This window comes from Tamandua tetradactyla, chromosome 5 (assembly GCF_023851605.1).
Source record: "Tamandua tetradactyla isolate mTamTet1 chromosome 5, mTamTet1.pri, whole genome shotgun sequence".
Taxonomy (NCBI): domain Eukaryota; kingdom Metazoa; phylum Chordata; class Mammalia; order Pilosa; family Myrmecophagidae; genus Tamandua; species Tamandua tetradactyla.
The window spans coordinates 182070730-182084452 of NC_135331.1; the positions used below are offsets into that span (position 1 = coordinate 182070730).

General features: G+C 34.2%; 1 protein-coding gene across 1 annotated transcript in view; it reads right to left on the reverse strand.

Annotated features, from left to right (window-relative positions):
• Positions 1-695: 695 nt before the first annotated feature.
• The window catches only part of TBC1D32 (TBC1 domain family member 32), a 325899-nt gene continuing 312871 nt past the window's right edge, over positions 696-13723 (reverse strand). The window contains exon 34 of the mRNA XM_077162779.1: positions 696-10330. Within this exon, the coding sequence (XP_077018894.1) occupies positions 10190-10330 (141 nt within the window). The 3' untranslated portion in view covers positions 696-10189. The remainder of the gene's footprint in view (positions 10331-13723) is intronic.

Below are 13723 nucleotides of genomic sequence, written 5' to 3' on the forward strand. Positions count from 1 at the left end.
TGCAGCCCCTGGCAAGCACCAAGCCCTGAGGTGCATGCTGGCTGGCAGTGGCCAGGAGCCAGTGTCAATATGGAAAGCTTGAGCTGAGCGATGCAGAGCAGAAACACCACTTGGATCTTTTCTCTTACTGTGACATCCAGAGCACCAAGAAGGTGGCAGTAAATGGCCAGTGCTCCAGGTTTCCAGGCCTCACAGCTGCCCAATGATGTGTTCCTGCAGATTACGGAGTTCTGTGGTACAAGACTTGGTTATTTTGGACAAAGGCAGTTCTATATTGCTTTGAAACTTTTAGCTGTTGCCCAGTCTGAGTTCCCTTTAAAATTGGAAAGTATGAATTCAGTAAAGGTCCTTCCTCTGCCAAGATTTGTAACTTCAAAGAATGAATAGGAATCTAACCACGCAGCCTCATATTCTACAGATTCTGAAAATCTAGGGTCTTATTCTAGTGTGATTCCTCCACCACCTGGCTGGGAACAAGTGAAAAAGGGATCCATAAGGCACAACATCATCCAGCCTCATGCACCTGTAATCCAAAGGAACCTGCATCCCTAGTCATTTTACCCCAGCAGTCCTGACCGATTCCTCTACACATGTGGACAAATCACAGCCATTATCCCAGTGAGGGAAACAGTTCAAAGGCCCTTATAGTACCAGGGCCCTTTTGGTCACCAAATGGAGACCAAAAGGTCTTCCTGCTGGTGATGCAGCGTGGTCAGGGCACTCCCCACTACTACCTCAAGAAAACTGGGTCAATTTTGCAGATACTCCACCAACCAGTACTCTTTTAGTCATGCATCCTGCTTCCATCCAGAACCAGACAACTGTAAGAAGTTTAGCCTCGGCTATAACTGCCAATGAAATTCAAAGATAATCCAGGGGATGCCTACTGACACCACTGCTATTCAACATTATGCTAGAAGTTCCAGCCAAGAAAAGACATAAAATGTATTCAAATTGGAAAGGAAGAAGTAAAACTGTCACTATTTGCAGATGGCCTGATTCTATATTTAGAATAACCCTGAAAAGAAAAAAAAAAACCACAACAAAACTACTTGAGCGAATAAATTAGTTTACCAAAGTGGCAGGACACAAGATCAACATACACAAATAAAAGGTGTTTCTATATACTAGTAATGAGCTATCTGAGGAAGTAATCAAGAAAAAAAAATTCATTTACAATAGCCCCTAAAAGAATCAAGTATCTAGGAATAAACCTAACTAGGATGTAAAGGACTTGTACATAGAAAACTACAAAACATTGCTAAAAGAAATCAGAGAAGACCTAAATAAATGGAAAGACATTCCAGTGTTTATGGATTGGAAGGCTAAATGTCATTAAGATGTCAATTCTACCCAAACTGATTTATAGAATCAATGCAGTACCAGTTAAAATTTCAACAGACTATTCTGCAGAAATGGGAAAGCTAATTGCCAATTTTATTTGGATGAGTAAGGGGCTTGAATGGATAAAAACATCTTGAAAAAGAAAAATGAAGTCATTTATAATATGACTTCAAAGTATATTATAAAGCCACCGTGTTCAAAACAGCATGATACTGGCATAAAGATAGACATATTGATAAATGGAATTGAATTCAGAGTTCAGAAGCAGACCATCAGATCTATAGTCAATCGATTTCTGACAAGGCTCCCAACCCCACCTGTTATAGTTTGCTAGCTGCCAGAATGTGATACACCAGAAACGGAACAGCTTTTAAAAGGGGGGGAATTTATTAAGCTGCACATTTACAGGTCTAAGGCTGTGAAGTTGTCCAAATTAAAGCAAAGGTATAGAAATGTCCAAATTAAGGCACCAACAAGAGGTTACTGTTACACAAGAAAGGCTGACGAAGTTCAGGAATTCTTTCTCAACTGGAAAGGCACAGGGTGAACATGGTAACATCTGCTAGCTTTCTCTCCAGGCTTTTTATTTCATGAAGCTCCCGTGGAGGCATATTCCTTCTTCATCTCCAGAGGTCTCTGGTTGAGTGGACTCTGGTGGTTCTCATGACTCTCTTGTGGCTCTCTCATGGCTCTCTCCAAAATGCTTCTTCTTTTAAAGGATTCCAATAAAGTAATCTAGACCTACCTGGAATGGATGGGGTCACACCTCCCTCTAATCAAGGTTAATACCCACAATTGATAAGTCACATCTCTGTGGAGATAATATAATCAAGATTCCAACCTATGGTGCTGAATAAGGATTAAAAGAAAAAGCTGCTCCCACAAGAGTGGATCAGCATTAAAGCATGGCTTTTGCAGGGTACATGATCCTTTCAAACCAGCACACCACTCAACCAGGAAGAACTGTCTCTTCAATAAAGAACTGGATATTCATAAGCAAATGAAAGAGGGCCCCTATCTTATATCCTGAACAAAAAATTAACTCAAACGGACCAAAGACCTAAATTTAAGAACCAGTACCATAAAACTCCTAGAAGAAAATGTAGGGAAACATCTCCAAGATCTAGTGATAGGAGACAGTTTTTTAGACTTTACACCCAAAACACAAGCAATGAAAGAAAAAAATGATAAATGGGAACTGCTCAAACTAGAATACGTCAGTGCTTAAAAGGACTTTGTCAAAAGACTGAGCAGGCAACCAACTCAATTGAACAAAATATTTGGAAAACACATGTCTGATAAGGGTTTGATAGCCAGAATGTACAAAGAAATCTTTTTTTTCTTTTACAACTCAACAATAAAAAAGACAAACCACCCAATTAAGAAATGGACAAAAGACATGAATAGACATTTTTCCAAAGAAGAAAGACAGATGGCTAAAAAGCACTTGAAAAGATGTTCAGTTTCACCAGCTATTAGGAAAATATAAATCAAAACCACAAGATAGTATCTCATACCTACTAGAATGGCTGCTATTAAACAAACAAACTGGCAAGAATGTAAAGATATTGAAACATTTATTCACTACTGCTGGGGATGTAAAATGATACACTTGCTGTGGAAGATGGTTTGGCGGTTCCTCAGGAAGCGAAGTATAGAGTTGCCTTGCAAGTCAGCAATCCTGATACTTGGGATATACCCCGATATGAAAGCAGGGACGTGAACAGACATTTTCACGCCAATTTTTATAGTGCACTATTCACAACTGCCAAAAGATAGAACCAACCCAAGTATCCATCTATAGATAATGAATAAATAAAATGTGGTATACACATATGATGGAATATTATTCTAGCAGGAACAAGAAGTGAAGTCCTGAAGCATGCAACAATATGGATGAATGAACCTGGGGACATAATGTTTAGTGAAATAAGTCAGACACAAAAGGACAAATATTGTATGATCTCTCTAATATGAACTAATTATAATATGTAAACTCATAGACATAAAATAATAGTATTCAGGTTAGAGACTTGTTCTAGTTTGCTAGCTGCTGGAATGCAATATACCAGAAACAGAATGGCTTTTAAAAAGGGGAATTTAATCAGTTGCTAGTTTACAGTTCTAAGGCCGAGAAAATGTCCCAATTAAAATAAGTCTATAGAAACATCTAACTAAGGCATCCATCCAGGGAAAGATACCTTGGTTCAAGAAGGCCAATGAAGTTCAGGGTTTCTTTCTCAAGTGGCAAGGCACATGGCAAACAGTCAGGGCTTCTCTCTTGGCTGGAAGGGCACATGCAAACAAGGCATCATCTGCTAACTTTCTCTCCTGGCTTTTGGTTTCATGAAGCTCCCCGGGAGATGTTTTCCTTCTTCGTCTCCAAAGGTCACTAGCTGGTGGACTTTCTAGTTCGTGCTGCTGCTCTCTCTGAATCTCCCATTCTCCAAAATGTTAACTCTTTTATAGGACTCCAATAAACCAATCAAGACCACCCAAATGGGTGGAGACATGTCATCACCTTATCCAGTTTAACAGCCACTCTTGACTAAATCACATCATCCAGGGAGATGATGTGATTAGTTTCAAACATACAGTATTGAATAGGAACTACCCCACCTTTATGAAATGGGATTTTGATCAAAACATGGCTTTTCTAGGGGGCATACTTCCTTTCAAACCAGCACAAAAATACAGAATGTGTCTAAAGAATGGGGAGCAGTTGCTTAACGTGTGCAGAGTGTTTAAGTAGGTTGAGCTTAAACATTTGGAAATGGACAGAGGTGATGGTAGCAGGTTACTGTGAGAATAATTAACAATGCTGAATGATGTGTGGATATTGTGGATAGGGGAAGTTTAGTGTCATGTATATCACAGAAGGAAAGTTGGAGAGTAAAACATGGGAATGTATAACACAGTGAATCTTATAGTAGACAATGCCCATGATTAACAGTACACATTTATAAAAGAGTTGTTTCATGAACTAGAAGAAATGTATGATACCATTAGAAGGAGTTAATAATAGAAGGGTTTAAGGGAAAAATAATGTACCTATTGCAAACTATGGACTATATAGCTAACAGTAATATTTTAATATTCTTTTATCCACAGTAACAAACATACTATACCAATACTATGGGCCAATAAAAGGGGGGATAGAGGTGTGTTGGTTTGAAAGGATTATGTGTCCGAGAAAAACCCTGAACTTCATTGGTCTTTCTTGAGTGAAGGTAAACTTTCATTGGTGCCTTAATTTGGACATTTTTTTAGCCTTGCTTTAATTGGGACACTTTCACGGCCTTAGAAAACTTACAACTCAATAAATTTCCCCTTTAAAAAGCTGCTCTGTTTATGGTATATCACATTCTGGCAGCTAACAAATTAGAATAGGGGGTATGGGAGGATTTGTTTTTTTTTAATTTTTGCTTCGTTTCTGGAGTAATTAAAATATTCTAAAATTCATCAGGAGGTTGTATGTACAACTGTGTGATGATACTGTGAGCCAGTGATTTTATACTTTGGATGCCTGCATGGTGTGTGAATGTATCTCAATAAAAGTGCATTTAAAAAAAATCAATGTAAGTCATCATAGTAAAAAACAAAAAATTATATGATCATTTTAATAGACACAGAAAGAGGCTTCTCCAATACAAAATCTCTTCCTAACATCGCCCCCCACCAAAATAAAATCTCACCAATATAGGAATAGAAGGGATCTTTCTCAACCTGATTACAATGTCTACAAAAAATCTACAGCTAACAAAATTGCTAATGTTGAAAACCTATTATGATGGATTTATCAATTTCTCCTTGTAATAGTTATTCTTTTTATGATACATAAAGTCATCTCCATTGAGGTGTAATTTACATACAATAAAATCCACTCATTTTAAGCATGCATTTAAAAGTTTTTGAAAAAATCACATACTGTAGTCATTATGACAATCATGATATAGAAGTTTCCTCTTGCCTCTTTGCAGTCAATCTCTTTGTACCTGAGATTTCACTTAGCATAACAGTTTTTAGATTCGGTCAGGATTTTGCTTGCTTGAGTAGTCTATTCTTTTAGCTGAGTTATACTCCATTTTATGGCTGATTCACAATTATTAATCCACAAATAAGTGAAAAAATTACGTTGTTTCCAGTTTGGAGCTATTATGAACAAAGCTGCAGTTATCATTCATGTATAAGTCGTTGTATGGCCATAGCTTTAATTTCTTTGAGTAAATAACTAGAATGGGATTGCTGGGTATTATAATTATGGGCTTAGCTTTTTATTATTTATAAAAAGCCAAACTTCCAAAATGGCCATTGCACTTTTCCTGCAAGAAATATATGAGAGTTCCACTTGCTCCACCTCTTTGCCACCAGTGTTTTGCTTGTGTGTGTGTTTTAGCTTTAGACATTTTAGTGCAGAGTGGTTATTTCTTCATGGTTGTCTGCATTTACTTAATAACAAATGAGCATCCTTTTATTGCTTATTTGTCCTTTGTATATCTTCTTTGCTTGAAATAGCTATTCAAATCCTTTGGTTATTTTATTATAAGGTAGTCTGTCCTCTATTTATTGAGTTATTAAAATCTTTATATATTCTGGATAAAAATATATATTCTGGCTATCAGATATATATTTTGGAAATCTATTCTCCTAGTCTTTAACTTTCCTTTCCATTTGTTTGAGAGTGTCTTTTGAAGTATATTTCTTTTAATTTTAAAGTCTCATTTATCAACTTTTTCTTTTACGGTTTATACTTTTTTGTGTCATATGTTTTACCTAACCCAAGGTCTCAACATTTTCTCCTATGCTTTCTTCTAAAAAATGTATGATTTTCTTTCTCACTTTAAAAAAAAAAAACTTAGGGTTTTCTTTTTTAACAGATTAGCATCCAACTGGAGGTAATCTTTTGATAAGATGTGAGCCAAAGGTCAAGTGTCTTTTAAACATGTAGATGTTCCATAACTTCAGCAACAATTGTTGAACAGTCTATTTTTTCATTGAGTTACTTAGCAATTTCGTCAAAAATTAAATGACCATATGCGTATGTATCATTCTATATTTTATATTTCACTATATGTAAAAAGTTTAGAATTATTATATCTTCTTGATGCTTTGCATGTTTTATCATCATGCGATGACCTTATTTATCCTCAATAACGCTTACTGCCATAGAGTTTGTCTATTAGTATAAATAACTCTCCAGAGTACCTGTCAGTTTGTATTTTTCTCGCATATCTTATTCAGTCCTTTTCCTTTCACTCTTTCTATGTCTTTATTTCATTTGTCTCCAGTAATAGTATATAATTGGATAATTTTTTAATTACTATCTAAATACCTGAGTCTTGTACTGGTGTGTTCATTCATTACATTAGTGTGATTACTGATATATTTTGATATAATTATATTATTTTATATATATATATTGCTTTCCTTTTTCCTGCCTTCTCTATGTTTGTTTTTCCTCTCTTTGGGCACTTAAAATAATTTTTAAATTTTATGTTATACTACTTTTCCCTTATACTGGTTTGAATTTTTATACTTTTTAAATATTATATTAGAGGCTATCCCTGCTTTTGTATCATATATATTTGATATTTTCTTAAGTTAATAAATATCAGAATATTCCTGTTGTGTGACAGACACATGGACTTGAGAACATTTTAACTCACATCACCTGCCCCTCAATTTACTACTATTGTCCATTAATTTTAATTTTTAACCCCTAAAGATGAGATATTATATTAAAATGACAATGATCATTTACCATTGTCTCTGATTTCCATTTACTTTTGTAGCTCAGATATTCCTCTTGTCATCTATCTTCTTTCCAGAGTAATCCTTGAAGCTTTTTGCTGTTGACTAATTTTTGAGCTATCTGAAACTATTCCTTGTCAAACGTTTTGGTTATTTTGATATCCAAAAACATGGTTCTCCTAATACTATGGAGCCTCAGCTCCTTCACTCACATTCTTCCAATGTTCTCAACGTCCACTCTCCCTCAGCTTTACTCTCATGGTCGCGTATTAGTCTTTTACATGCTGCTGGAAAGCAATAGACTAGAAATGAAACAGCTTTTACAAGGAGAATTTATCAAGTTACAAGTTTACAATTCTAGGCCATAAAAAGGTCCCAAACTGAGGCATCCAGGGAAAGATACCTTGACTCAAGAAAGGCCAGTCTGTCACACAGGAAAGCACAAGGCTGGCATCTGCAAGTCCTTCTTCCTCCTACCACTACTTCCAGCTTCTGATGCCAGTGGTTTCCTCTCTAAGCATCTGTGGGTCTTCACTTAGCTCCTCCAGGACAGAACTCTGGGTTCTGGCTTGCTTAGCATTTCATAGGAAGGCACACAGAGACATCTGCAGGCTCTGCATCTCCAGACATCCTTGTCTAGGCATCTGCTCTCTCTGTTGGCTCTGTCCACTTTGAACTCTCTCCAAAATGTTTCCCATTTTAAAGGACTCCAGTAAACGACTCAAGACACACCTTAAATGGGCAGAGGCACAGCTTCATCTAATCAAAATATCACACCCACAACTGAGTGGATTATAAATCAACAGAAACAATCTAATCAAAGGGTCCCACCCTACAATACTGAACCAGGAATAGAAGAACAAGGCTTTTTTGGGATACATAGCTTCAAACCAAGATGGTCAGCCTCTTCTAAAATCACAATTGTAAGCATTTTACTCAACAACCCTTAGGTCACATCTTTCTACCTTCCTCTCTTGAGCACTCCATATCAGACAATCCTTCAAAACTGAAGAAACCAAAAACAATATACACTACCAACTTTTCACTTTATCTTATATCCAATTCCCTTCTAATCTAGCTTAAATAATATGGTCAGAATATTATTAGAATTCACTTTCATATTCCATCAACTTCTTTATACCTTCCACTGAGTCATATTTTCTTGGCTAAAGTAAAAGTAGGCCAATTCACCACCTACTCCTTGTCTACCGGTATGGTGAAAGTTGACTGGAGAAAAACATACAATATTGCTAACTGGAATCATGACCACTAAATTACAATCATACATATTTTCCTAGTCTATTCATTCTCCTACTGCCCTATACAATTATTTCAAATACTTCATAGATGCTATACTCTTGTCTCTTCTGAAACCTACCAACGTTATCACCATTCTAACTTTTAACTCATGACCTTGTATCCTAATTCACTAGAATAATAATCCATAATGGCAGCTACAGAGACTATTATATTTTACCTTTTCTTCCATCAAACAGATTGTTAGGTCACTGATCATAAGCCATTTCTTACTTCTCAAATGAAAATGAAAGCCTCAGCTCCAACTAAAGTTACTTTTCCAAAATGGGATTCTTATAACCTATATCTTACCTCAGTTTCTAATCAGAACCAGCAACAAATATATTCTAAAATTAATTTATAGTTCCTTTCTCTGCATTTTATAATTGCAATTGTTGTATAGGAGCATTTAAAAAGAAATAAATGTGCTGTAAATTTTTTAGGACCAATGACAGTAATTTCAGAACAGAATGGGAAGAAATGGAACTCATATATCACAGTTTCCATTGAACAGCTTTTCAAAATGAAGTTTGAAAAGCGTACAAAGCTCAGTGTCTGGGGTCATCTTGTGCTCTCTTAGTAACTTACATCAACGGGAACTAAGATGCATAATATGTCAAATTAACTTACTCAATTTTTACTTAACTTTTTCAATGTCCTTTAGGAGCCCCATTACTGTTGGAATTTACAGCATAAAACCTGATTTTGGAAGGTTGATCTTGCAATAGTCTAAAACAGACAAAATTGAAAACAACTATAGTGCCAGTTGTTTTGTCACAATAAAGGGAAATATGAGCTTGTGAATGGGCCACTATTGATTGAAAAGGAAAAAAGGAGGGTTAGCTTCTGAAAGTTTTTAATGGTTGATTTACATTTGGATATAAGCAGTGAATACAAAATGACTTCTTTCTAGATTTAAAAACTTGTTGAAATGAACTGCTGGCTGAGAAATTAATAATTTCATGTATCTGTGTATTATCTTTGATATATTAAATGTGACAATTTTGATATAAGAAAATAGAACCTCACACAATATTTTGATCTTATTGGTGCAAGGACTTCTATTGAAATAAAACATAATGTTAGTCATTTAAAGTAATTTGGAAATCTATTCTCCCTAACGTTTTCAAATTCAACACAAATCAAATCTATCACTAAGTAAAATGCATAACTAATGACAGTAGAATGCTTATCAGTATGAAATAACCAATCTATCTTTTAAATGAACCATGCAGAGACTACATTTCTAATGAAAAATTATACATTAAGTATTAACAAACTCCTAGAAAACAATTATGTCTGAGGACAATAGTATTTCCACCACATGCCACGATAAATATCATTTGTTCCTCCACATATAAAAATAAACAGTTACAGGTTTGTCTACTTCCTTTATACATTTATAGACATAAAAATGGAGAAAATAATGGCATCTTTCCCTTGTCTCTATGCACTCTCTAAGGCTGTCCAAATAATTATTTACAATATTTCTTCCTCTTTCCAAATGTATTTGAAAAATATTTTAATCATCTGGTGAGGAAAGAGATGTAGGTTGGGAATAGCTCTTTAATATCAATAAGGACTATTAGCAAGCTAAGTCTGATTCTAAAACAACTTTCTGGCAATTAAAAAATTATAAATGGACTCACTTCATATCACAAATTGAACTAATGCCTCCTTGAAATCAAAAACTCAATACTGATTTTACAATATATATATTCACAAAACATGTTGTTATGGACACAGAAAACAACCAAACACAAGGGTGTTTCCTTTAAAAATGAATACGACATAAAGTTCAACTGTGTGCCCCCATGAGCTCTGTGCTCTGGATCTTAATGCTCCTCATGTCTCTCAGCAGCACAGGTCTGTAGTTTTGTTCCAAAATTTCCATGTATTCAAAGTAATCACTCACTCGAAACCCATGCAGTGCTTCTTCCTGTCAAAAAAACATAAAGTTCATTTGTTTGGGTAGAGACCGAATTTCAAATTAATGTATTTTTAAAATTATATGTACTTTTTTTTTATCAGTTATGGATGGTGGATTTCATGTTGCTAACAAACATGGTAATTTTTTTGATTGAGTGGGCTATATATATTTAAATATATATAACATGGTGAGAAGAAACCATGTTCCCTTGATTCAAGGTTGTCTATTATCAAAACTAAAAAAAGCTTTACAGTTATAAAAAATATATATAACATAAAATGAAATATTCTTAATTTTGTACATAATAGTTTCAGTTATAGATTGTTCACACTTATAATTAGTAAAGACCCTAAAGATTACTTACCAAAGGCCAAAGGATACTACGATAGTCCACAAAATACCTATTCAATGGATATTTGTGAAATTTCCAACAGTCTGCATTGTATAATGCCTATACTAATTTGGAATTTAACAGTTACTGTTGCAAATGAGTCACTCAATCATATGAACAACAGAAGCATTCATTTACAATTTTAGACTTTTAGAGAAGTTTATGACTATTCTCTCATCACTCCCAATACTATCTACCAATAACTGGCTTCAACGAAAAAAAAAAAAAAAAGCTCTGTGAAGAAAAAAATCATCCTTGACTGAATTTATTAAGTATTTGTTAGGAGTTTAGGAAGCTAAAAACAACTGGACAATTTATGCTTTTCAGGAGTTTATAGTTTAAAAGCAAGAGTTATTAACATAAAAAAACAAAAGCAATTCAAAATACATATCAGATATCGTGTGGGAGACAATTGGTTTGTAGATGAGAGGCATCAACATAGATTAAATTAGCTAGGAAACATCACACAATTCTCAGTAAGAATGGGTATTCTTAAACATTTTAGATGTCACAGGTTGCTTATGGGTCAGTGCTAGCTCAATCTGAAATAACTTGTGAGAACTTTTTACTTATTTTGTCACTCATAACATAAAATAAGGATAATGTAGGGGAAAGGTTAATTGGTACATTTAAAAATTATTAATACTGATCTACAATGCTGATATTATAGCTGAAGAAACTAAAGGGCATTAAGCTATATGTCTGACAAATTTACCATTAAGGCTAGAGCTAATATTTACCAACATAAAATTTATGACTTCTATTCCTAATTTCAAAATAATTGTGACATCGTTTCATCCATTCTTTCAATCATTGAGTCATTCATTCTCTTATTATAAGTGAGGTTCTAGGTTACAAACTGAAGACACAAAGATGAATGAGACAAGGTTTCTGCCCTAAAATAGGAATAGCTCAGATTATATCATGTCTCCAGTTTTACATATAATCTGAATCAACAGGAAGATGCTCAGCTTAGAAAATAAAAATACTGAGTCTTCGTAAATTTCTGTTCTAATGTAAATATTTCACTTTGTTCTTTGAGGAAAAGTTAGGATTGAAGTAAGACCAATTTTAGTCTTCAAGAATTCACTTTAAATAGTTATTGGAATCATAGAATTATTAGAAATTTAACAATTTTCTTTATTCTAATTTGAACGACATCTTTAATAATTTTTTCTGGGCAGGAATAAGTAAAATCTTTTTTAACATCTTTTAATTATTGTTCTATTTTAATACTTCAATTTTAAAACAAAAAAACACCTATGGACAGCCTTACTTTTACTTGGTTGAAATATATTTTTTCCTTAGAATGTCTTTTCTGAAACAATGGCTCCCAATTTGGGCACTAATTTTAAAATAAAGGGAAAATAGCAAGAAAACTACACAACCTTAAAGATGGGGCATAAATCTATTAAAGTCTTATTTTGCAGAAGAAAAATTTAAATATACATGTTTAAAGAAATGTTAAAGTGATATATTTCATTATTTAAAACTTGCAGGTGATTTTAGCTCTGAATAAAATTTCAAAGTCTCTGAATTCATTTTCTAGCTTCAAAAGTGGAAAATTTTTTTCTAAGTCTTTTTAGTGATAACATTTACTTATAATTATGATCATTTAGATCGCCAGCTTATCATTCAAATTATAAAAGCCCATTTCTTCAAATTATGGCTTAATTATAATTTCATTTTATTTATAGACAAATATATTAGACTCCACCTAAAAATGAATACCTGTATTCTTTAAATAGATAACCATATGAAAATATGTAACATCAAAAACTATTCCACTTTATATCAACAATGCACTTTGTTCAAGAAAAGATTTTTCTATTAATATATTACTACTGGCATGGTTTGAAGTCATGGTTAAGAAGCTTATTTTGAACGTAATGCATTTCTTTTATGTGGCGAATAATGTTTCAACCACTGTCTTCAATGATCTGCTATTTTCATTAATTTTGGTTTTCAAATATTAACTCATCAAACAGCATTGTAAATTACCATTTTCTTATTTTTCTTTTTTCTAGCTTTCCCACAATGAGCACGTAACTTTTGCAATCAGAAAAAAAAGGTAAATAGAGTGCAGAGATTACAATCTGAAAGCAACATTTAATTTGGATCAAAGACAGAGTAGCCTATTTCTTTTCTTATTTTTTTTTAGGGATGGAAGGAGGTGAGAGAGTGAGAGAGAAAGAAAAAGAGAGGAAAGGAGAAGGGAGAGAGGAAAGAGAGAAGGGAGGAGAGAAGGTAAAGTAGGCAGGAGAGCACCACATTCTCAATCTGTCCCCAAAATCTTCATCCAGATGACACTAGAGCAAAATATTAGAGGAAGCTGCATTGACTTTCCACCTAAGAATTGATCACTTCTTAGTCTATTATTCATTCAGCTTGCCTTAGGCTTGACATTGTCATCTTTACCAGAGTCATCATATCAAGATCATGCAGTATCTACCCTTTTGTGTCGGGCTAATTTCACTGAGGATTATGTTCTCAGGTTTCATCCATGTTGTCATATGATTTAGGACCTCATTTCTTCTTACTGCTGTATAATATTCTGTCATATATAAACCACATTTTGTTTATCCACCTGTCTGTTGATGGGCATCTGGATTGCTTCTAATCTTTTAGAGATTGTGAATAGTGCTGCTATGAATATCAGTGTGCAAATATCTGTTCATGTATATCACTTCTTTCAGCTCTTCTGGGTATATACTGAATAGTGGTATTGTTGGGTGGTAGGACAACTTGATGTTTAGGTTTCTGAGGAACTGCCAAACTGTCTTCCATAGAGGCTGTACCACTATACAGTCCTGACCATCAGTAAATAACTGTTCCAATTTCTCCACATCCTCTCCAATATTTGTAGTTTCTTGTTTGTTTAATGGTAGCCATTCTTAGAGGTGTGAGATGATATTTCATTGTAGCTTTAATTTGCATTTTCCTTATAGCTAAAGAAGATGAGCAACTCTTCATGTGCTTTTCAGCCATTTATATTTGCTCTTCAGAAAAAT